The 21,487-nt window shown below is 46.8% G+C and overlaps 1 protein-coding gene across 3 annotated transcripts in view; it reads right to left on the bottom strand.

Annotated features, from left to right (window-relative positions):
• MXD4 (MAX dimerization protein 4) overlaps positions 1-20,390 on the bottom strand; it is a 41,103-nt gene extending 20,713 nt beyond the window's left edge. The window contains exons 1-3 of one of the 3 annotated variants that reach the window (XM_054202169.1): positions 20,246-20,390; positions 19,523-19,622; positions 9,997-10,026 (exon numbers count right to left, since the gene is read on the bottom strand). In XM_054202169.1, coding sequence (XP_054058144.1) covers positions 9,997-10,026; positions 19,523-19,622; positions 20,246-20,309 — 194 coding nt within the window. In that variant the 5' untranslated portion in view covers positions 20,310-20,390. Of the gene's footprint in view, positions 1-9,996; positions 10,027-19,522; positions 19,692-20,245 lie in introns of all 3 variants that reach the window. The other 2 variants (XM_054202170.1, XM_054202168.1) reach the window with 2 other exon arrangements.
• Positions 20,391-21,487: the final 1,097 nt, after the last annotated feature.

Raw genomic sequence — 21,487 nt, 5'->3', positions numbered from 1 at the left:
CATTTGTTAGGCATTAATCCCAAGGTAGCAGTTTGGAGGAGAGCATTCACAAGTAGGTCCCCAACCTTTTAGAGATGTTTTACCACATTCAGATGTAGTCTTTGACCGTTCCCTGAATCTCCTGCTTTCTTGCTATAAGGTAGAACCTAATTTGGGGTTTCTTAATGTAGGGCATGTATCCTGCAACTAGAGTTAGTAGTTTTCAAGTTAGAAGCATTGCAACAGATGACCTCATGTACATACATCCAAGCACACGCCTCTTCTGTATCAGCTACACCGATCTCCAGGCACTACACAATTAGTTACACTAATTTGTGTAGAAAAAAATTGCATAACATAAACTAGAATTAAACAATAATATTAGCCACTTGACATCATTTGACAAGTCCTGTCACTCTGCTCTATTCTAATAGGATGTGTACACAGCTCAGTATACATGTTTCAGTTTCCATCTCAAAACACAGCACTCTCTGAAGTCCCAAAACAACCCTTTCCCTCCAAAAACAGGGAGGGGCTGGGGGGAAGGAATATCTCATCCATTCTTGTGAATTGCACGGTTCTTTAGGATGAGAAAAGTCAGTTTTAACTGGATTGCATGCATGGAGTTTTTATTTGTGTGGTTTTTGTTTTGTTTTGTTTTCCAAAAAAGGCCCAAATTAAGCTGCTGTGAAGGAAGAGCACTATGCTTCTTCACATTTATGATCTGCTGGCTACATGTTCATGCTCGCTACAGTTTCTGGAACCTTAACTACATCCCCTGTAGCCACCCAGATGTGGTGTGGGGTTCAGCTTGCAGGCAGGCACACATAGCTCCTACTGAAATCCCCCGAGTGGGGTGCAGAATTGGGTCCACAGCCTGACACATGCTAAACCACCATGTGTACCAAGGGGAAAAAAACAGACTAAAAATTACTTGACCTGCAAAGGAATTCTGTGTAGTAAATCCATCCACTGACAGAGACCACGAGGGGAGAGCAGCATGAGCTGTAACAGGACAGTACACATTGTTCCATCCAGAGAGAGACATTTTGAATTTGGGAACAGGCCACAGTATATCCAATACTCAAACAGGTAAACAGCCCATGGAAAGGAACACTGAAAATAGAGCTTGAGATGCCAATACAGCACAGAGGCAGGACAGCAGGGAACAGGACAAGCAACCCAGGGAGTATAGCCTAGGTTGCTCCCTTAATTTCTACTCCAACCAGGGACACTGCGTCATCAAAATTTTGTGCTCATGACATACTAGGGAGAAAATAATCCAGCCTCCTGCAGGTTTGGAGTGAATCCTGAGTGCAGAGCCAACCTTGTCTTAAACAGCCGGAGCTGCACTGCTGCTAGCTTTCAGGTGCATTTGCCACCTCTTCAAACCATGGCAGGTACCACTTCAGTACACCCAGTTTTCATCTGTGGGCTGGCTGGGATTCAGCCAAGGATTCCCAATGCATTACATAAGACTCTTTTTAGAGGCCAGCTTCTTAAAGCCCATTAGCTGCCTAAATACCTTAAAAAAAAAATAAATAAAAAAATCAAGTTCCAGCTGACTTGCCCAGATGTAGTTAAGCAAGTTTAAAAGGAAAACTTTATTATTTTTTTTTTAATACCTAATTCAACAAATCTTTTTCTCCTCCAATCAAGACAGCGGTCACCACCAGGCACCTCTTCCCCTGTTGCAGGGAATCAGCACCTAGCTGTTGTCTCTGCGGTCCTGAAAGTACCTGGAAGTCTGGTACGTCTACCTCCACTTTGTACAAGACCAGCCTACTCTTTCTACCATGGTGGATAAGAACTGGCCAGGTCAAATAGCAGATGCTGAGAACATAAACCACCTTTCACATAGTCCATTAGAGGCCGACACACAATGGACTTATGTTTGGAGAGAGGGATGAACAAATTCAAGTGGAAAAAACGCATGCACTTGGTTTCTTGCCCATCTGCTTTCTGCTGGCTGTTTGGCTGGCCAGGAAGCACATGGCTTTCTGGAGCCCAGACCAGTGCAAGACTGCACTTATGCTCCGCAGTTCAAAGCCGACTTCAGCAGGAAAAAGGACATTACAGTTTAGTCAGGACTGTATTTTAGCCCATTTTTCACTGCTGAATAAAAGCTCTGTCCAAAGCACAAGGATGTGTACATCTCTGACATCTGGAATATAACTTCCTGAGCAGATTAACTTCCAAGCTTCATCTGTTTAATATACTCCTCCTTTCCAAACAAGCAGTCTAGGTGGGAAGACACTTTTGTTGGGAGTGCATAATCAGGTGAGCTGCTGTGTGCACTGAAAAGACAGCAGTTCAGTGCATGGGCATTTATAGTATCTACTGCAGCATGTAGTACAGGACAAGCCACAGGTACGGACATTTGCTGACTGCCTAAAGATGGGGAAAAGGTGAGGAAAGAATAGCATTTCAGTGCAAAGCTTTAAACCTTCTCATGTCTTTAATTCCACGGATTCGTCAGACTCAGAAACATGGGGCATTTCGACAAGAGCATAGGATTCAATTTGCAGTTTTGTGGGTCCAGTTCTATACAGACTTTGCTAAACAAGCTCCACAAAAAAAACTTACTACAGCGATTTAAGACACAAATGCCACTATATACTTTGCCCCTCTGAAACCTGTAGTTAAATGACAGATAAAAGGGGTTTTGAGTTGAGACAGATTTGCACTGGCTGAGGCAACCCCATTCACCTAACCAGCTGGCACCCTCAGAGAGGCGGTAATAACTGGGGGGGGGGCGGGTGTGGAGAGGGGCAGCTGATGCCTAAACCATGGTAGCTGTCTTCTCACAAAGGCAAGTCAGACTCTTGAGACATTACCTTGCTTAAGCAGTGCAAAGGTATGCTTGCTGCAATTCACTTGAATTGCAATAAACCACTTCACACCAACTGGATGGTGTAACAAGTTCCTTACTTGATGAGAAAACCAGAAGAAACAGATATAATACAGAGGTTAAGTTCTGCTAGTAAGACGAGATGGTTCCCACCACTAACGTAGCAGCCACATTATCTAGATGGTTTGTGTGTAATCTGGATATGCCCTAGAAATGGCAGCAGTTTTTATAGACCCATTAGAACAATGAGATCTGTACCAGGTCAGTAAGACCCATCCAGTGCAGCACTCTCCAGACAATAGCAGCCAAAACTGGATACTTAGGAGAAATATTAAACTGACAAAGAAGTGGACTGTACTATTCTGTACTGTAAATTAATACTGTCACTCAAAGAAGCGATCCTGCCCTCTCCCTGTGCTGGCATTTGGGTGTGCCTTGTGACAGTGAGCTGGGTCAGGAAAGTGAAGTGGCTGAAGAAGCAAGCTGCTCCCCTCCCTCCTGTGCCGGCAGCAAGCAGGACCCAGCAGCAGCGTGCAACTGGGCCGGGTTAAACTCACAATGGAAGCACTGCACCAAGACACGTACTGGGTGATCCTTCCCTGGAAGTACTTTACTTCCAGCAGCCCGTTAGGGGATTTCTTCAGTTCGTGGCTGCAACATAGCCATTCGAGGTGATGGATCAATGCAGTTATACCTTTACGTTGCATAATAGTACTAACTGCAATGGTAATTTGCGATTTTGAAAAGGCAGCCCATAATAAAAATAAACAGTAAGCATTGTTTTGGTATGCTGTTATTTCAATGACCTTTCAGTTCTGTTTCAAAACTTCCAAGTTTATCAACAACTGGCGATTACATGCTTTGCATTAACCCTGCAATTTAGTAACATGAAGAACCACAGATAGAATTTCAAGACATCCATCTATGCACTCTCTCAGTTTATACAAGCTTTAAACTCCAAGTAACCCTGGTGGGTAAAATTAATGTTATGAATGTATCTAACTGTGTATATGTGAATGAATACAACTGTGCTCCCGGCAAGCTCATCTGCACTTCTTGCATGAGAAAATTGACTATCTATTAGAACTTAACTTCAGAGGCACCTACTCTATTTACTTTATCAACTAATACTGTACATCATAATGCTCCCATCAAAAACTATTTTTCATCAAAACCTGCATTTATATACAGATACCTATTTCATACACATGATGATGTGCTGTAACAACCTTTTTGTGGCAAGATTTTAGGTTTAAAGAATACACAAAGCAATACTCAAAACTCAGGACTGCACTGCCTTCCGCATGCAAGGGAACACTTTCAGATTCCGCCTGATCAGCACCGTGAACAATGCATACATTAGGCTCACTTGGGAAGAAGGAAAGGTTTATTTTCTTTTACCAAAAGCTTTGGTGAGTCACTATGTCTCTTTTATTCCCCAACCTGATCTTGTACTTCTAAAAATTCACGGCTGTCTCACTCAGCTGATCCAAGCCATCTCCACAGTGGCCTCAGCACACTGCAATACAAACTGTTGAGCCCTGAAACAAGAGACAACTGCTCCCTTGTCCCACCAGCACCCAGTGACTGAGCTAAACACTTGTGCACTTCTTCTCAGAGCAACTTCCACAGGAAAGCAGGGAAATGCCCCTACAGTACACCTCTCCCAACAGCAACGCCTGCCTTTTACCTCCACCCGGCTCAGCTTGCCAGCTTTCATAGAATCATAGAATCATTTAGGTTGGAAAAGACCCTTGGGATCATCGAGTCCAACCATCGACTCCACTCTACAAAGTTCTCCCTTACACCATATCCCCTAACGCCACATCTAAACGACTCTTAAACACATTAAGGGACGGTGGCTCCACCACCTCCCTGGGCAGCCTATTCCAGTGTCTGACCACTCTTTCTGTGAAGAATTTTTTCCTAATGTCCAGCCTAAACCTACCCTGCTGCAGCTTGAACCCATTCCCTCATGTTCTATCGCTAATTACCTGTGAGAAGAGACCAGCACCAACCTCTCTACAGTGTCCTTTCAAATAGTTGTAGAGAGTGATGAGGTCTCCCCTCAGCCTCCTCTTCCTCAAACTAAACAGTCCCAGCTCCTTCAATTGCTCCTCATAAGATTTATTCTCCAGGCCCTTCACCAGCTTCATTGCCCTCCTCTGCACTCGCTCCAGCACCTCGATATCTCTCTTGTATTGAGGTGCCCAGAACTGGACACAATACTCAAGGTGTGGCCTCACCAGTGCTGAGTACAGGGGGACAATCACCTCCCTCCTTCTGCTGGTCACACTATTTCTAATACAAGCCAGGATGCCATTGGCCCTCTTGGCCACCTGGGCTCACTGCTGGCTCATGTTCAGCCGCTCGTCAATTAGAACCCCCAGGTCCTTTTCTGCCAGGCAGCTCACCAGCCACACTTCCCCAAGCCTGTAGCGATGCATGGGGCTGTTGTGGCCCAAGTGCAGGACCCGGCAATTGGCCTTGTTGAAGCTCATTCCATCAGCATTGGCCCATCAATCCAATCGATCCAAGTCTCTCTGCAGAGCCTCCCTATCCTCATGCAGATCAACACTCCCGCTTAGCTTCGTGTCATCTGCAAACTTACTGATGATACACTCTATGTCCTTATCAAGGTCATCAATAAAGATGTTAAACAGAAATGGTCCCAAGACCGAGCCCTGAGGGACACCACTTGTGACCGGCCACCAGCTGGATTTAACTCCATTGACCACCACTCTTTAGGACCGTCCATCCAGCCAGTGCTTGATCCAGCAGATCGTATGCTCATCCAGGCCATGAGCCACCAGTTTTTTCCATGAGAATTCTATGGGGGACAGTGTCAAATGCTTTTCAAAAGTCTAGGTAGACAATGTCCACAGCCTTTCCCTTATCCAATAATCCGGTCATCTTGTCATAGAAGGAAATCAGGTTCGTCAGGCAGGACCTGCTTTTGTCAAATGAGGGTCATTGCATTTTGCTTAGGGACCTGGGACGGGATCTGCCGATTCCTCCAAGCAGGAGAGCACTTGCAACTCGGATGCTGCACTGCTGAGCACTGCCGTGCTCAAGATTGCGGGTCCATCCTGCCCAAGGGCATTCATCAGCTCCCTCTTCGAATTATACTCCCACTGCTTGCCAGGAGTTTATTATTTTGGGCAATGCAGGCAGGACAACTTTTACCCCTGCTGATCTGCCCCTTCCCTCCTTGAATAAAAAAACACCAAAAGAAACCCCAAAGAATAATATAAACAGTTTGACCGAAGCAGGAGATAACCATTCATCTAGATCAAGCTGTACCATGGTCACCCAGCCAAGGCACTCGTTCAGCTCACACGGTGCCAGCTTGGGGACAGCAGCACGTGGCTCGCCAATTTCAAGGCACGGTTTTATTAATTTCCTCACTAATTCTGAAAAGCTGTTCTTTAAAAACATTCAGTTTCACAAGCTATTTTCAAAGACTTAGCCATAGAAATGACAAGATCTTGAAGTCCTCCTGCAGCAGAGCTCCTCACAGCCAGGCAGGGGTGAAATGGCTTTCTCACCGAAGAAGCCCTGATGGCGTGGTCCTGGTATCCCTCATCAGGGCTCCATCTGCTTCCGACAAGAAAGGATGGACTATCGCAGTGAGGTGTCACTTCCTCCCGCAGCCCTGCGCAAGCTGGGGGGACAAGTCCACACATGAATAGCAGAGGGCGGATGACTCACTGCCTTCACAGAGCAGCGGGAAGATTCTCAGTACAATCTCCAGGGGGATATACCTTGGCTTTTACATTGTAATGTAGAACTAGTAAAACTGATGCAAATAAATGAGATTATGCTGTGTCTTTTTAAGAAGCTTGAGTCCCTCAGGGATTCTTGTATTTTTTACACTATGAAAGTTGAATTCCTCTGTACAGCTGTCAGGTTAGGTCGATTTAAAAAACTGCCTTGCAAAAAGTCGTGATTACCAATGTACTTGGTATTTACGTTGCTCTGTGAAAGCCTACTGATATAATGCTCTGGCTGGAAACAATAACAAAAAATACATACATGAATACGCATGTATATATTTGCCATTTGGAACTAGTTACGTATGTGTGCCATTCTGATTGACCTGTCTGTAATTATTAAAATATCTTCTAGAACCTCATCTGTCCTTAGGATAGAAGATTTCCTGCCTTCCTCGTTTTACGGGGTTTCCTGTTTCATGGCTTTCAGATGCAAACCTTAATCACACAGGACCAAGACAGGACTGTCGTTACTGGGATGAGTCCTTTCAGTTTCACTATAATGTACAAACACAGAAGTTCTGAGCAGGGTATTCTAGGGAGACTTAAAGCAGAGAAAAAGGAATTTTATGTATGAATTGCTAACAAACTTTGTTTTTAGTTTTTTTGCTTTACCATAATTGTAGCCTGAATTCTATCATGTAACAAGAGGTTTTGTTGGAATTATGTCTCTGCTTGCATTTGCCTTTCTCTGAGCATCCTCTCAAGAGAAAAGAGACCCAGCAGTAGAAAATGCAAATTAAAGTACTGGTGCCAAACGTCCAAGTCTGCACACACAGAGAGATCAACCACTGCCATTCCCACTGACATCAAAACCAGAGAAAAAACCTCTTATGTGCAACACCAATGCATAACCTGAACAGCACCACGTACCAGTACACGGCTATTGTGGCTTTCTGGTTAGTGGCAGTTCTGGCCACCCTCATCCAGGACACAAAGGCCCTGTAAATGAGGAAGCCATTTCCCTGCCCTCCAGCGCTCAGTCCAGCCCACAGATACCACGTGAGGGACTGGGCAAGGAGGAGGATATGAGTAGCCATCTCCTCTCTTCCTCCTTGACAGGCTCTTGTGAGATAACCAAGTGTGCCTCAGCCAGAAGCATCATGGCAGTGGTGAGTCAAAGGCACTGGTCCTGGAAAGGATTTACCTCCAAAATCAACATCTAGAGCTTCACAGCCAGCAGGGCAGGGCTGCGCCAGGGGAAGAGGACGGGCTCTGCTGCAAGGACCAGCTGCTATGGGGACTCCCTAAGGCTGTGAATCTTGCATTAAACTTCACAAGATGCTCAGTGGATTTTAATGCAATTTTAGTAAAACAGAGTAAAAAATAGTACTATCAGTATTATCAGCTCATACACCGACAGTGATAGAGGAGGGGGTTGTTAAAAAAAAAAATAAATTAAAATTGCAAGAGTCCTTCGCACCAATACATTAGGTAACTACAGTTGTGCATACCTGATCTGCTTTTGTGAACACCTGTTTGCACACACAAGGATCTTGCACTAATTTGCAGGTTCTCACCAGGAATAATAAAATCTGGCTTCGAGTACAGTGTAACTGTAGGAGGTACAGCAAGTAGCAGCAGTTACAAATATTAGTCATATAATCACAAGACATACCTTGCAGTTTACCTATTTTGACCTTGAGATGGCAGAGAAAGAAAAGCTAGCACGGCAAATACTATATGGTCCAGCTACTACAAAGATACAACACAGAACCAAAACTGAGAACAGAGATTGAACAATTAATAGATTCTTCTTCTGCCCCTGCATCTGCTGCAAATGCTGCTGTGCCTCATTCACTGTGCTGCTTAACCGTGTTAAGGCAGAGCAGGGGGAAGAAGAGGCAACTCCATGCTCTGGTTATAAAAGTGACTGGAAGAAAAAACAAAAAAGGACTATGTAGTTTAGATGGTGACAAGTCAGTAATGATGGAGCAGGGGAAAAGGAAGAAATGGAACAGAATATCTGGAAAGATGACGGAAAAAAAAATGAGAGTGAGAAAGAAGCACAGTTGGGGCCAAAGATTTTTATTTTTTTTAAGTAAGTGTGACCAAAGGACAGAATTTTGCATGAAGTTATTTTCCTGAAGACTCTGTCAGCAGAACTTTTGCCAGCTGATGTCACTGCCTTAGCCAATGCACTGCATTCTCCAGCCCAGGCCTGTGTTTGTGCGCTTGAGCCTTCCCCAGTTCCTCTCATCTCTAGGATGACCACGTGGCTATCAGGCAGGGCTACAGTTTACTCATATTACAATTAAACTACAGGAAAGCATGTAGGCATGCAAGGGAAGTGATGGTCTAGCTGCTACATAACTGCGTCCACAGAACAGCGCACACACAAAAAAAAACAAACCCGTGAGTTCAATCTTGTTGTGCCATCAACCACGTTTCACGTATTGAGAAGCATGCAAAGAGGTTTAAGTCATATTCACACATACACCCCTTGCTTTCTTTGGATGCACGAAACCCAAAAGACCACAAGCTACACAAAAAAGAACAAAAAGCTAGCTGAAAGAGAGTTTGTCCTGCTGCCTGAATGGTAAGTGAAAGGCAGCGATCCCACAGTGAGGGTGCCACGGCGCTGCCCAGCTGGGGAACCGAAAGCTGGTGAGAAGATGGGCACCTTCTGCACCCAGCAGCTCTCTGGGAGCACCTTTCACAGACGCGGTGCCCAGGAGACTTCCTACAGCTAAAAAGCCCATCTGCAAACAAACTCTGACAAGATACAATAGATGGTAAAGGCTGCCTCCAAAACTATGCAAACGTGAGTTCTTTAAAAATCGGGTCTTCAGGGTCTAATGAATGTCCTTGGTAAGTAAGTACAGCTTTTCACAGCACTGGATACCCAGAACCAGGGCTGCAGCTCAGGAGTTGCTGATTTCTAGCCCACACACAGCTCTTTGGACAGGACACATACCAGCAAGGAAGCAGACGGAGGGGGAAAACGTATCTGTAGGTACTTACATGCAAGATGAAAATTAACTGCACTTTAGGCATACTTTAAAAAAAACATAGAATAACCCTGTGTGACATATTGTTCCCCGAAAATCATCCACCTTAATCACAAAATACTTTGATTGTACTTATAGCATTTAACACCTCTAGCAACCAGATGCTGTAATCAGATTCTTTATTAGTAACAATATGGTTAACCAGTTACAGCATTAATCAGTCTGAAGCTAATTATCAGGGGTCTTTCAAAAATAGGATACCAAACAACAGAAAAAAAGCCAAACGATATTATACCTATTAGATTTTAGTTGATAAAAAAGCCCAACTTAATAAACTATTCAGAGCAGAATCAAAACAATTTCAACAAAATATTCTTCAATATGCATGGTAATTCTAATGTCAGACATATATCTTTTAATTATTTTTTTTCTGAAGACTTACCTATGTTTTTCTAGCTCGTTGTGTGATGACCTATTAAAAAGAGAAAAGAAATATTAGAGAAAAGGACAGATACCAAGATTTAGAATATTTAAAAGCCAGCACCTGCATAAGTTGCAAAAGAGCTCTTTAAAACACGTATTTATATGGATTATGAAACAACTTCGCTGTTAAATTGGTTCACTTTTACATCCCTTAGATACTTCAAGGTATCAACTTAATTTCCATGAGTAAACCGTGGGTTTGGGGGGGAATTATAATAAATTTGCATTTATTAACGTTCAATAGATTCAGAGACAGAATTGGACATAAAAAACTGAGCAGGTTAGTAATAAAAACAGCCCACAAGATTTTTATCTGTGAAGAAAAATTATGAGGGGGCAGAAAGTGTTAGAAGATCTAAATGGCAGCAGGTAAGAGTAAAAAGCACCCAAAAAGCCAGCTCGCAAACCCACAGAGAAGCAGAAAGAAAAATCAGCAGCTAACCACTGCTGTTGCTGTTGACATCTTAATGGCAAAAAGAGAGGAATCCTCTTAATTATTCTGAGTCTACAAACAGAAAAAAAGTAATAAAATCATGGTCCCTGAACTGACCACATCTGTATGCTATTCTTTTCCAATCTACTATGATTTGAGATTATTTTCCCCCCCTTCTCCCATGACAATCAATACCTCAGGTTTTTTGCCTTTAGAAGGCAGCCCTAACTTCTTGGAGATTCTTTTTTTAATTGGCTCAGTTGGAAATATTAATTTTATTTATTTACACAGCTTAGATTAGAAATTTTCCTAAAATTAAGTTATCGTCACCACTTCAAAACCTGCCACTTCCCAGACCTCTAGTTTTGTCCAACTGAAAACACTCTGAAAACACTGCCGGTACGTAAGGATCAAAAGGTACCGAGGCAGTGGCAGCTTTTACAGCTGGCAGATTACATCAAAGCAGCTCTTCTGTAACGTGCTGTAACCCCTGCCTGCATCTGGGCATGATATGCTGACCGAGATGGCTTTGTGGAGGTGCAAGTGCACAGTCCATCGAGCGAGCAGAGACATCCCAGGGTGAGAAATTCTTCCTGCACGAATGCACGACCTGCCCAGTGGCAAGCCATTCTGCCTCTCCCTGCCGCACACGCGCAGGCAGCTGGTTGCTGCGGCATACCTAGGTGTTACTGATGATGAAATCTCTCCGGACACAGAGAGGGGGGAAAAAAGAAAGCAAAGCTCATGCAAAGAAATAACCAATGAACAAATCCACAAGCAATTTATTTCAGCCCGGCGCAGCTCCTGATCCTGCAAGGAATTAAGCAAACTGCCCCTCTGCAGGTAGAAGAAAACTCAAATGCGTACAAAGTTCAGCACTGATGTTAATCCATTTTCACTGGAAAGCATCCCAGTATTGTAACCAAGCCATCAGCTATGTCAACCATTACCTGCTAAATGTTTCCGAAAAGCCTATGAATTTCATTTTTTTTAACTTGTTGCATCAAGTGAGCCACAATCAGGTAACGTATGTGTTCCTACTGTGCCATGCTCCTGACCAATGCAGCAACACTGAAACTGTTTTACACGTATTCTATGCTACATTAAAAGGTCAAGGTGGGCTGGGTTTGCTGTGATTTACTGCCTTTGCCATTTGACCATAATAAGGGAACATTGTTTTTATTTTCCTACTCCTACACACACAGAGATAGCTCAAACCTTTTCTCCATGAAAAGTGACAAACACTATGCCAAATCCACCAACATTTACGAAAACACACAGAAAATATAAGTTCAGGAGAAACCATTCTCCCCAGACACCCCCAACGGGCCTGCCAAAGGCACAAAGACACTGTTCGCAGGGAGCTCTGGGAGAAAGGAAATACAGGCTGGCCTAGATTCAGCCCTATGGCATGACCTCCCCGAACTTTTTGGCAATTATACACAAGATGTACACACGATCACTGTAACTAGCCAATTCTGACCTGCCTGCTGTAGAGGAGCTTACACCCAGCTCCAGTGAGCGTGCATGGGGCCCGTGCACCACCAGGAGAACCACTGGCCAAGAAATTCAGCCTGCACAGAGTATTTTGCTGGGTTAAGAGAGGATGCAATGAGTACCTGAAGTTCTTCCGCACGCAGTACACCTACAAGGCACCTCTGGCTCACCAAGGGTGACCCTGATGTTCGCCTGGTCCTGCCAGGCCAGTTTTGGGTCTAGGGGGCATGGCTGCCTGCTCTGGTTATGCGAGCTACCAAATGGAGTGGTGGCCAACACGTGCCTCTTTGGGATGCAGAAGCCTAATCAACGTGTGCAAACACGGGCACCAGCTACACACTTCAGGAGGTGCAGAAAGGCTGACTAATGCCTCAACTATCAGGCCCTATCCAGGAACCAAAACTGAGAGCTTTGACATTTACCTGACAGTTGCTCCATCTTCAGAACAGGCTAAATACCCTATTATAAGCATGGTTTATTTTTTTGTTGGGTTTGTTTTCAGAAGAGATGATAGTCTCTCTAAAATTTTTTTATTCTCTCCTTCACTGTCTACAGCACAGTATATTGCAAGAATAACCATCATCTTCTGCTCTTCATGCAACCTGAAGCAAGGGAAAAACCCGTAAGAATGGGTCTACACACAAACCAGCAGCCCAAGCAGTACCTCCATTTTAAAACAGAGTCTTTTATTACTTCAGTAAAAGGTAAGGTGGGGGCCTGGACTAAGAAGATACATGGATATCCATATTTATATAGAAGAGACAGATGTACAACTGTGGTTTTCAGACAAATGGTCTAGTGGAGCCCTTCAAAAGTGGCTGCAAGAGAAGGAAGACTTCTGGTGTTTAGCTTAAGTTCAGTATATCAGGTTCTGTATCTCCAGTCAAAACCTGGGGAGTTGGGGTAGCAGTGATGAAGGAAAGGTGTCAATAAAAAGGTTCAGATAAAAATTAAGGGGAAAAGCCAACAATAAAAAACATCATCAGCAAAATCACAGACTCAGAAGGAAGAGATCAGCAATGCTGCTGCTTAGACTACATTGTTTACCTGAGACAGCCCTAATATCCCTTTAGCAAATGCCAAGCAGTTCACAAGCTATGAAGTAGTAGTTAAATTTTCTTTGAGAATAAATTGTCAAAAGAAGACCTGAAAGAAGGGGAAGGAGCCAAGTAAATGCAGTTGTTAGTTTGCAAGATGCTGTGCCACTTCCAACATCAAGTCCTTAAGGATGTCCCCTTCCACCACCCTCCCTCCCCTGAACAAGACTTCTAGGTAATCCTGTTTGAGCACGTAGTTGATGCAACGTTCATCACTATTAGGACAGGTGCTAATTGAGATGATAAGACTAACCCAGGAAAGACAAGCCCCCCTGCAAAAGAGTAACTTTCTACCAGTTTACAGGTAAGGCAGCAGGAACTGCCCACACGTGTACCAAGCTGAGATTTCACCATACACACGAGCTACTGCCTGTTTGGTTACTAAATCATCTTCCCTTACTCCTCCATCCATTTGCCCCACCAGACGCTGCATCTTGTTGGAAGGAAACCAGCACCAACTCCTGACAAAAGCCAGGACATATCAGCAACACTGCTGAAACTTCTTCCCCAAGGCTAATGGGAGCCAGGTCCAGGCCACAAGTCACTGATACCAGGTGCCAATGCATTTTGAAGTGCTATAGGGAGCGCAGCAGGCTAGTTAACCAAATGCTTAAAATGGTGGCAAGAGCCTTGCCCACGCCAGGGCTTTCTGGTGCAGGCAGGGCTGGCAAGGTATTGAGAACCCACGTGCAGAGGACACAACTCCACCTAAGGTCACACAGCACTTGGAGGGCCACATGCAAACTGCATTGCCTGCACTTCACCTTCTGTCCAGGCCAAAAAGAGTAAGAACAGAGCAAGAAGTTTTACAAGGGACTACACACTAAGTGTCTGCATCTGATTCCCACTCCCAAGGGTGCAGGTGGGCATAGACTCACAGTCTTCTCTAGCTGTGACTGCGACACAGCTTAAGGCTGCAAGGATCCCAATTCGCTTCCAGGGAATTTCCTGTCCACACACACAACCTGCCGAGGGACGCACCTGCAAATATTACAGCCCACCACCCAAATCGCCTGAAATGAGGAGTGGTGCAGCAATAAACCTGCACATAAATAGACATCCTGCCCAGTATTCACTGCTCTGGGGTCATCGGGTTTTTTTCCATTTGTTTTAAACTGGACACATCACTTACAGCTTGTCGAAGAAACAGCCTGTATGGAATTAATCCACTAAAAATTTACCTCTTTCTTACTTTTGCATTCTCCTCATAGCAAAATTTAACCAGCCCTGCAGATTCAGCTGGGATCTGGGAACCAGGCATACTGGCACAGCCTCGACACAGAGCTCTGGCTCCAGGACCTCATTCGAGCTTGTGCTGCCACATGCTTGTGGCGGCGAGGTCCCAACACGCTTCTATTAAGGTGGCATTTTGTTTTCCTCAATTGCACGAATCCTGCAACTCTTAGACATGGCAGACCTACTGCAGTTCCTCAGAGGTGACAGACCAGTTGGTGAGACCTATTATATTGGGACTAAAATGCATCCATTTTAAGAACAAGTGCGGTGATATTTCTGTACCTCTTCCACCAGCTTTAGGAAAGCAAACACAGAGGGATCTACCGAATTCAGAAAGCCAGGCAAAAAAGCAGAGGAGCCATGTCTGCACAGTCTGCTTTGCAGTGTTTTATTCTCGGCCTCACGCAAAAAAAAAAAAAATTCAGGAAAAACAAAATAAAAATCAGGCTGTGATCCCTAAGCTGCTTTGTGTGGTCACAGAATAACATCTGCATGGAGCAAGGGGCTTGCTCTGCAGGCCACAGGTTGACCCTCACCATGAGCCAACATTAACAGAGGAATTCGGACATTAGGCTCTGTTTTTATTTGAAACACCAAATGCAGCTTTCATCTTTTTTCCAGATATAACCCTTCACCAGAACAGAGCACCAAGTACAAGTCTATTTATATAACACATGAGCAAAAATATTAATTAATAGATACAGAAGCTATATTTATAAACCGGCATTTGTTTAGCTCCCCCCTCCTTCAATAAACCAGCTCCTAAATTAACGGGCCAAACACACTGCACCACCGACGTCCAATTCCTTGCTCTGCAAGTAAATTTAACCGTGACCTCAGTAGACTGGCATCTAGCACTCTGATTTTAGTTTTCATTTTACCTTATTTCTGACCCTTTCATGTAAAAGCGGCTGCCCAAGCTCCCCCATGCACAGGCAGATGTGCACCTCACACCCACGTACAGCTCAAACCACCCCACACCTGGTAGGTGTCATTACAGCCAGGGCACAGTACAACCCAGTTATCTCCAGGCTTGCTTGGTTTTCTATCAGTGTGCCCTGCCTCCTGAGCAAACGTCACCGAATTTCAGATTTGCATTGTATTCCTCCTCGGCACATCACACACATGTTACCTCTCCATTTCCTTGGATCAAACAGCAAGCTCTGGGGGACTTCTGAATATTTGTGATTAACATTTCCAAGGCACAACTGCACTAAATCCAGCTGCTTGGCTTATGCCTTTTCTTTAATTCCAACCACACATGAACAAGAATTATTAGATTGTGTGGCACTCTTGAGGAACTACAGACACTGCTCTGTGAAGAGGAGACATTTATTATACTGTGGTCAAGCACCTGATAAGTATAACAAGAAGATGTGACCTAGGTTTACCTCCCCCCAAAAGTCCATCTTGTGACTTTCTCCAATCTCCCGTCCTCTTTGCAACACAAGAATACAGCTTCATTTGCCAGAGGATTTTGGTCAAAACCACTGGAGGGGAACAAGTCTGAATCTCAGCTGAGGACACGGTACAAACAGCAAACCGGAAAGACAGAGAAAACAAAGCAGTTTGATTCGAGTGACACGGAAAAGGGCACACCATAGGAAACTGAGTGAGAAGAAAACACATAAAAATCAATTAATTTTAATGTAGAAGTGAAAAAGAAATGGCTAAAAATTGTGTCTGATTGCTACCAATAACCCCAAGAATATTGTTTAGCAACAAACTGCTAATGACCATTTCCAATTTTGATTCAAAGCTATCAGTGGACAAAGCAAAAAACGTTAAATTCCTGCAGTGGACAGAAATCTTACAGATTTTGGTTAATTAAATGCAATTCTGTTGGTATTTTTCCCTGCATGAATCCAGACCTGTCAAAATTACTTCTCACCTAATTGCAATCGAGGGGCTGGCAAGCTCTTATAGCCCTGACCTGAGCATCCTGTCCAAAGGCCAGGCAGCCTTTCTCCTCCTTCTTCTCCTGCAGGTCTGGGCCTCACCAGCCTTTGACAAGAGGATGAAGGTCTCAAGAAATGGTTTCTTACGTGAACATCACCCACCACCTCGGCAGAGGAAGAAGGCATCCACCAGCGCCCTCGCTGAACAAGAGGGCAGCTGTAATCCATCCCTGCCTGGTCCCCCAGCCCGCAGCCAGCCGGTCAGCACACCTGTACTACACAGGGTACGCTCTTCAGCCCCCGCCGGCAGGCAACACGGGGGAAGAACATACAGAACAAAGAAGGGTACAGCACGCCAGGCTTCCTCACATCCGACAGTTTTTCTCCTCCTCCCTTCTTTTCCGATTTTTCCAAGAATGAGGAGGAAGATGTTTTTCGTGCTTTTATAGATGTATAGCTCATAAAGCATGAAAAAAAATAAAATACATTTATATATATCTCACTTTTTAATCTGATCAGATGCTGCAAGCAGCAGGATACAAAAATAGATAATGAAAACAACAACAAAGCCCCTGCAGTTCTGAAACATGCAGTTTTCTGCTCCTTTCCTACTCTTGAAACCTAAAGTATATATTTTTATATGTAAGAAAAACACCACAATAATAAGGCGTAAATTTCAGATATGTACACAATCATGCCTGCCTGAATCTGATGCTCTAAACCCAGCACGTCTGGAAAATGTTTAAAGTGGAACAATATGGACAAACACTTTGCCCAGTGGTACACATCATCCACGACCACTCCAGATCCTCTGAACTTTGGCCAGTCGTCTCCCTCTGTTAATCTTTGAGTTGCTCTGGAAGATTTAACTGTATTATCAAAAATTCAGACTCTAGTCTGGGGCTCGGAGCCTATAGCCTATAAGCTCCAAATAATAACAGACCAGCGATGGTAGCGTTAACTTCATGCATTTTAGACTGGATGTTCAAATGTAAGGATAATTTTTCCCCCTCAAATCTAAGCTCACATGCAGGCTTGAGCCGCAATTGCTAGACGGGGGCACAGAGTCGTCAGGTACAACGCAGACGTGCCCACAGGGCCCTGCTGCTGCACTTCTGTCCCTGAAATAGCAGGGTGCTGCATTAAAGCAATGCGCCTCTGTTTCCCTCACCGGCAAGCAAGCACAGTGTCCAGGCAAACCACTGTCCTGCTGGTGGCCACTCCTGAAACCGTTTCTTGACAAGCATTATCCTGTCCCGCAACACAAACTACTCGCCCCTAATCCACCGCAGCTAGAAGAAAAGAAAGTGTAAGTAAATGTATATATCCTGTACTGCAGGATGGCATTTTTGAAGGTTGCCACTGCTCCACAGTGCGAATCAGAGCGAAAGACTGAAGAGGTAAATATAAATCTACAGGCAGAAGAAAAAGCAGGAAGGTAACTGCAAGCAGACATGTATGCCTCAGCTTTAATAACTGGCTAAAGCTTTAATAACGCTAGCAAATCTGTAACCAGAAATCTTTTAATTCTGCTGTATTTGATAGATTACAAATCCTCTCCTAAAAACTCCTGAAAGCAGCTTACAGTTCAGACAAATAACTATTTTGCAGTGGATGACAAGAGACCTAAGAACGGAAACGATGGAATAATAGCTGTGTAAGTAACACAGATTTCTCGAATGCAAGAGACAGAAAAGAAGAAATCCGTACAATTCAATGAGCAGTTTACAGCTGGAAATCCTATGAGACCTGTTTTGGCTAACTGTGGATTTTTTGTAAAGGCAGTGAGCTCACTTTATAAGAAAATAATTAAAAATCTTCAGGAGCAAAGTGTCTCAGGAAACAAGACCCGCCTCCCACTCTTGATGACTTTCTTTTTTAAACTGAACTGACGTCTTCTCTATGCTCCAAGATGAGACAAAGAATTCAACCAAAACAAGAAAATGTAGGAGTACTGCAATTAATACCCCCTGAAATGGTTGCCTTGCTTGCAGTAGGGACGTAGGGGAACAATTTGCTCCCCCTCAGATATCTTCAAGACACATTGCTCAGCCACGGCAGGCACAAGCAGGGCACTCAGCAGCTCCTGTTTTTCTCAAGGAGGGAGCTCATCGGCTTTTGATTTCAGTTTGCACCTCCGGTGCCCCACGAGCGGCCGCTGGCCCTCTGCCCCGCACCTCCCCAGCGCCAGCAGACACAGCTGCCCGCTGCCCTGCGGGATGCCCGCTGGAGGAGCGAGTGCGGAGCAGGCCCGCCGAGACTCACTGCTCGTTTGGAAAACACGTCACGTGCGAGCCGAGTTCATTTTAGGCTATTCTACAGGAGCCACCATCCAGCACGACCGTGCAGAGCAGAGCCTGCGCTGAGGGAAGAGCATCCCCACTCCAGGGCGAAGCAGGCCCAGCTGGGCACGGTCTCCTCAGTCCTCCCCGGAGCAGCCCTGGAAGAGCAAAGCAGAGCAAGGCACAGCACAGGACCGGAGGAGCTCCCAGGCAGGCAGGGGCCGGCACTGTCCCTGTAAGACAGCCTCCTGCACGTACACAGCCGCTGCCCGAGCAGCAAACAAAGCTGCAGAGAGCCTGCGCACAGCAGCCCTCCCGCCGCTCATGCCATCGCAGCACAGGTAGCGGCTGCGGGAAAACAACGAAACCACCACCACCATGACAAAAAGGCGGGCAATAATCACAATAAATAAACCACCGAGCCGTGCACTTTGATGGATCTGCATGCGGCAGGAAGGAGGGCGACCCGACGGTGCAGCAGAAGCCCCAGAGAGGTCAAGTTCACTCCAGCACCTTCTCGCTTCATACCTACAGGAGAAGTTGAAGTGCAAGGAGTGGGTCTCCCCCACCGCCCCGCACATGCTCCCCCTCCCGGAGCCCGGTGCAGCGCTGCAACCAGAGGCTGCATCTGCTCCGGCTGCGATGGGGGAGGCGGCCGGATCGCTGCCTGTGGTTTATAAATAAATGCCGGGTGGTGGTGGTGGGGAAATTAGTGCCATGCAAAGAGAAGTCTGGGTGGCGATTATGGTGTTAAGATCTGCAGTAAAAGCCGCTGTCGGTGAGCGCGGAGCAGAAGGAGCGATGAGGGCGGATGGTTTAGAAGTGCAGTGAGTACTAAGGAGATGGTGTACGCGTGGCAGTGTTTATATGAGAGATCAAAACAGAGCCAAGCCCATCCAGGGAAAAAAAATGGCGACTACCGGGATGGGGGAAACTAAGACACTGGATTAGTTATTATTTTTAATAAATGTATGCGCTGCACATGAGCTAGACACATTGGAAAAGCTGCCGATTCATTCTGAAAAAGCGGTGCGTCTATTACCTGTTATTCTGGGATTTTCTGGCCATGGTGCCTGCCTTTGTTTTCTTTCTGGAATAGTCACTATCGAAGGGTAACACTGATGCATAGCCATGTTCTGCTTCTAGGGACAAAGTCAGCATTAGTGGCAATATATTTTTTTCCATGCATTTTTTCCTCCTTTGCAGGAACGCTAGGGTAGAGAACAGAATTTTTTCTGGTTGATTTGTTTGGATTTTATTCTGGCATCTCTTAAAGAAGCGAGACCAAAGAAAAAAAAAAATACAACAACTCGGTAAACCGAAAAGAAAAAAAATAAAAGGAAAAAAAAGTGCCGAAATGAGGAGGATTATTGGTGTGCCCGTGAAAAACGAGGCGGATCATGCAAACCCTTGTCACGCTGCGCTGGGGGGGTGGGGGGAGCACTGCCATACAATTACCCACTGCCACACACAGAGAAGTGTGAGGGACCCTGAGCGCCGCAACACACGCACCGTCCCCGGCCGGAGACTGACAAAAAAATAACCGATTTTTTCTTTAAAAAATAACAAAATAAAGGCCAAGAGAAGAGCACTGCTCCTCCCCCAGCGCGGTGCCTCTGGCCAAGCCCGGGTCGGCCCCGCTGGGCCCGGGGTTGGTCCCCCCCGGCCCGGCCCGGCCCGGCCGCCACACAACAAAGGCCGGGAGCGGCGGGGAGCGCCTGCGGGGGACCGACCGCCCGCCCGCCCGATCGCCTGCGCCCAGTACCTCGGTCTCTTCTCTCCAAGTACTCGGCCGCTTCCAGGAGAATTAACAGAGAGTTCAATTCCATGGCTGCCTGCGCCGAGCCGAGCCGCCCCTCGCCCCCCGCCGCCCCTCGTCCGCGTCCGCGCCGAGTTCACGCGCGGGGGGACTTCCAAGCCCCCGGTTATAAGGCACCTCTCTCAACCTACATTTGACACACAGGCGACGGGCGGGCCGCCCGGCCAATGGGAACCGGCGGTTGGGCGCGGAGGCGGGACGCAGGTTGGCTGCCGGGCCAACGGGCAGCCGGAGCAACCCCCCCTTTTCCCCTGGCTGGGGCAGGGAATGTTGACAGATCCCCATCGCCGCCTCCGATTGGCTGGCCACTATAGTAACAATTTAGAAGCCGAAGCTTAGCAACAGCACGTGGTGGCCCGGCCCCCGCGCTCGCTGAGTGGCCGGCTTCTTGCATGTTAAGCAGGGTAGCGCCCGCCCATTGGTGCGCGGCGCGACATGCAAATGAGGGCGGGGAAGGGGGCCAATGGGGCGGGCGGGGCGTGCCGGGTGGCGGGAGGCGGGGCGGCAGGATGGGGGGAGCCAATGGGGCGGGCGGGAGGCGCGGCGTTGCCGTGAGGAAGAGGCAGGCGGAGGGGGCGGAGCGGCCCCGCCCCCACCGCCCGCCCTCAGAGGCCGCCGTGCGCCGCACGAGGGGCAGCCGTTACTAACGTTAACGGCGAACCTACCGCTGGGAACGCGGATGGCTGGGCTGGGGGGAAAAAGAGAAAGATAAAAAAGGAAAGAAAAGGAAAAAGGCGTGGACGGAAGAGCCCAGGCGCCTCCACAGGGCCGAAGCCGGCCCTGGGGAGCCGAACCTCACCCCCGTTACCGGCTCCGGTCAGGCCTCCCCCCACCGGGCAGGGCCGCTGGCAGCGGTTCCCTCCCGGGCCCGCCGGCCCCCGCGCTGTGCCAGCGCTGCCGGACCCGCCGCCACCATGCCGGGGGTGGGGAGGGACGGTCGGGCTCCGCCCCTCCCGGGTGGGCTGCGCATGCGTGGTCGCGGGGAGGGAGGCGAGGCGGGGCGGGGCGGGGGACGGGGTGCGGAGACGCTTCACCGGGATAGAAACCGGAGGCGGGGAGGAGTGTGTGGGCGGTGGAGGTGGCCCAAACGACCCACCGCTCCCCCGGTTCGCTGATGCGAGGGCGCGATGCCGCGGCCGGAGGAGCCTTCGAGCCTTGCCAGCCGCTGGGCCTGCGCCTCAGCGCCTG

Source organism: Rissa tridactyla, chromosome 5 (genome assembly GCF_028500815.1).
Source record: "Rissa tridactyla isolate bRisTri1 chromosome 5, bRisTri1.patW.cur.20221130, whole genome shotgun sequence".
Classification (NCBI taxonomy): Eukaryota; Metazoa; Chordata; class Aves; order Charadriiformes; family Laridae; genus Rissa; species Rissa tridactyla.
This window is presented reverse-complemented; position numbering and strand designations above follow the sequence as displayed.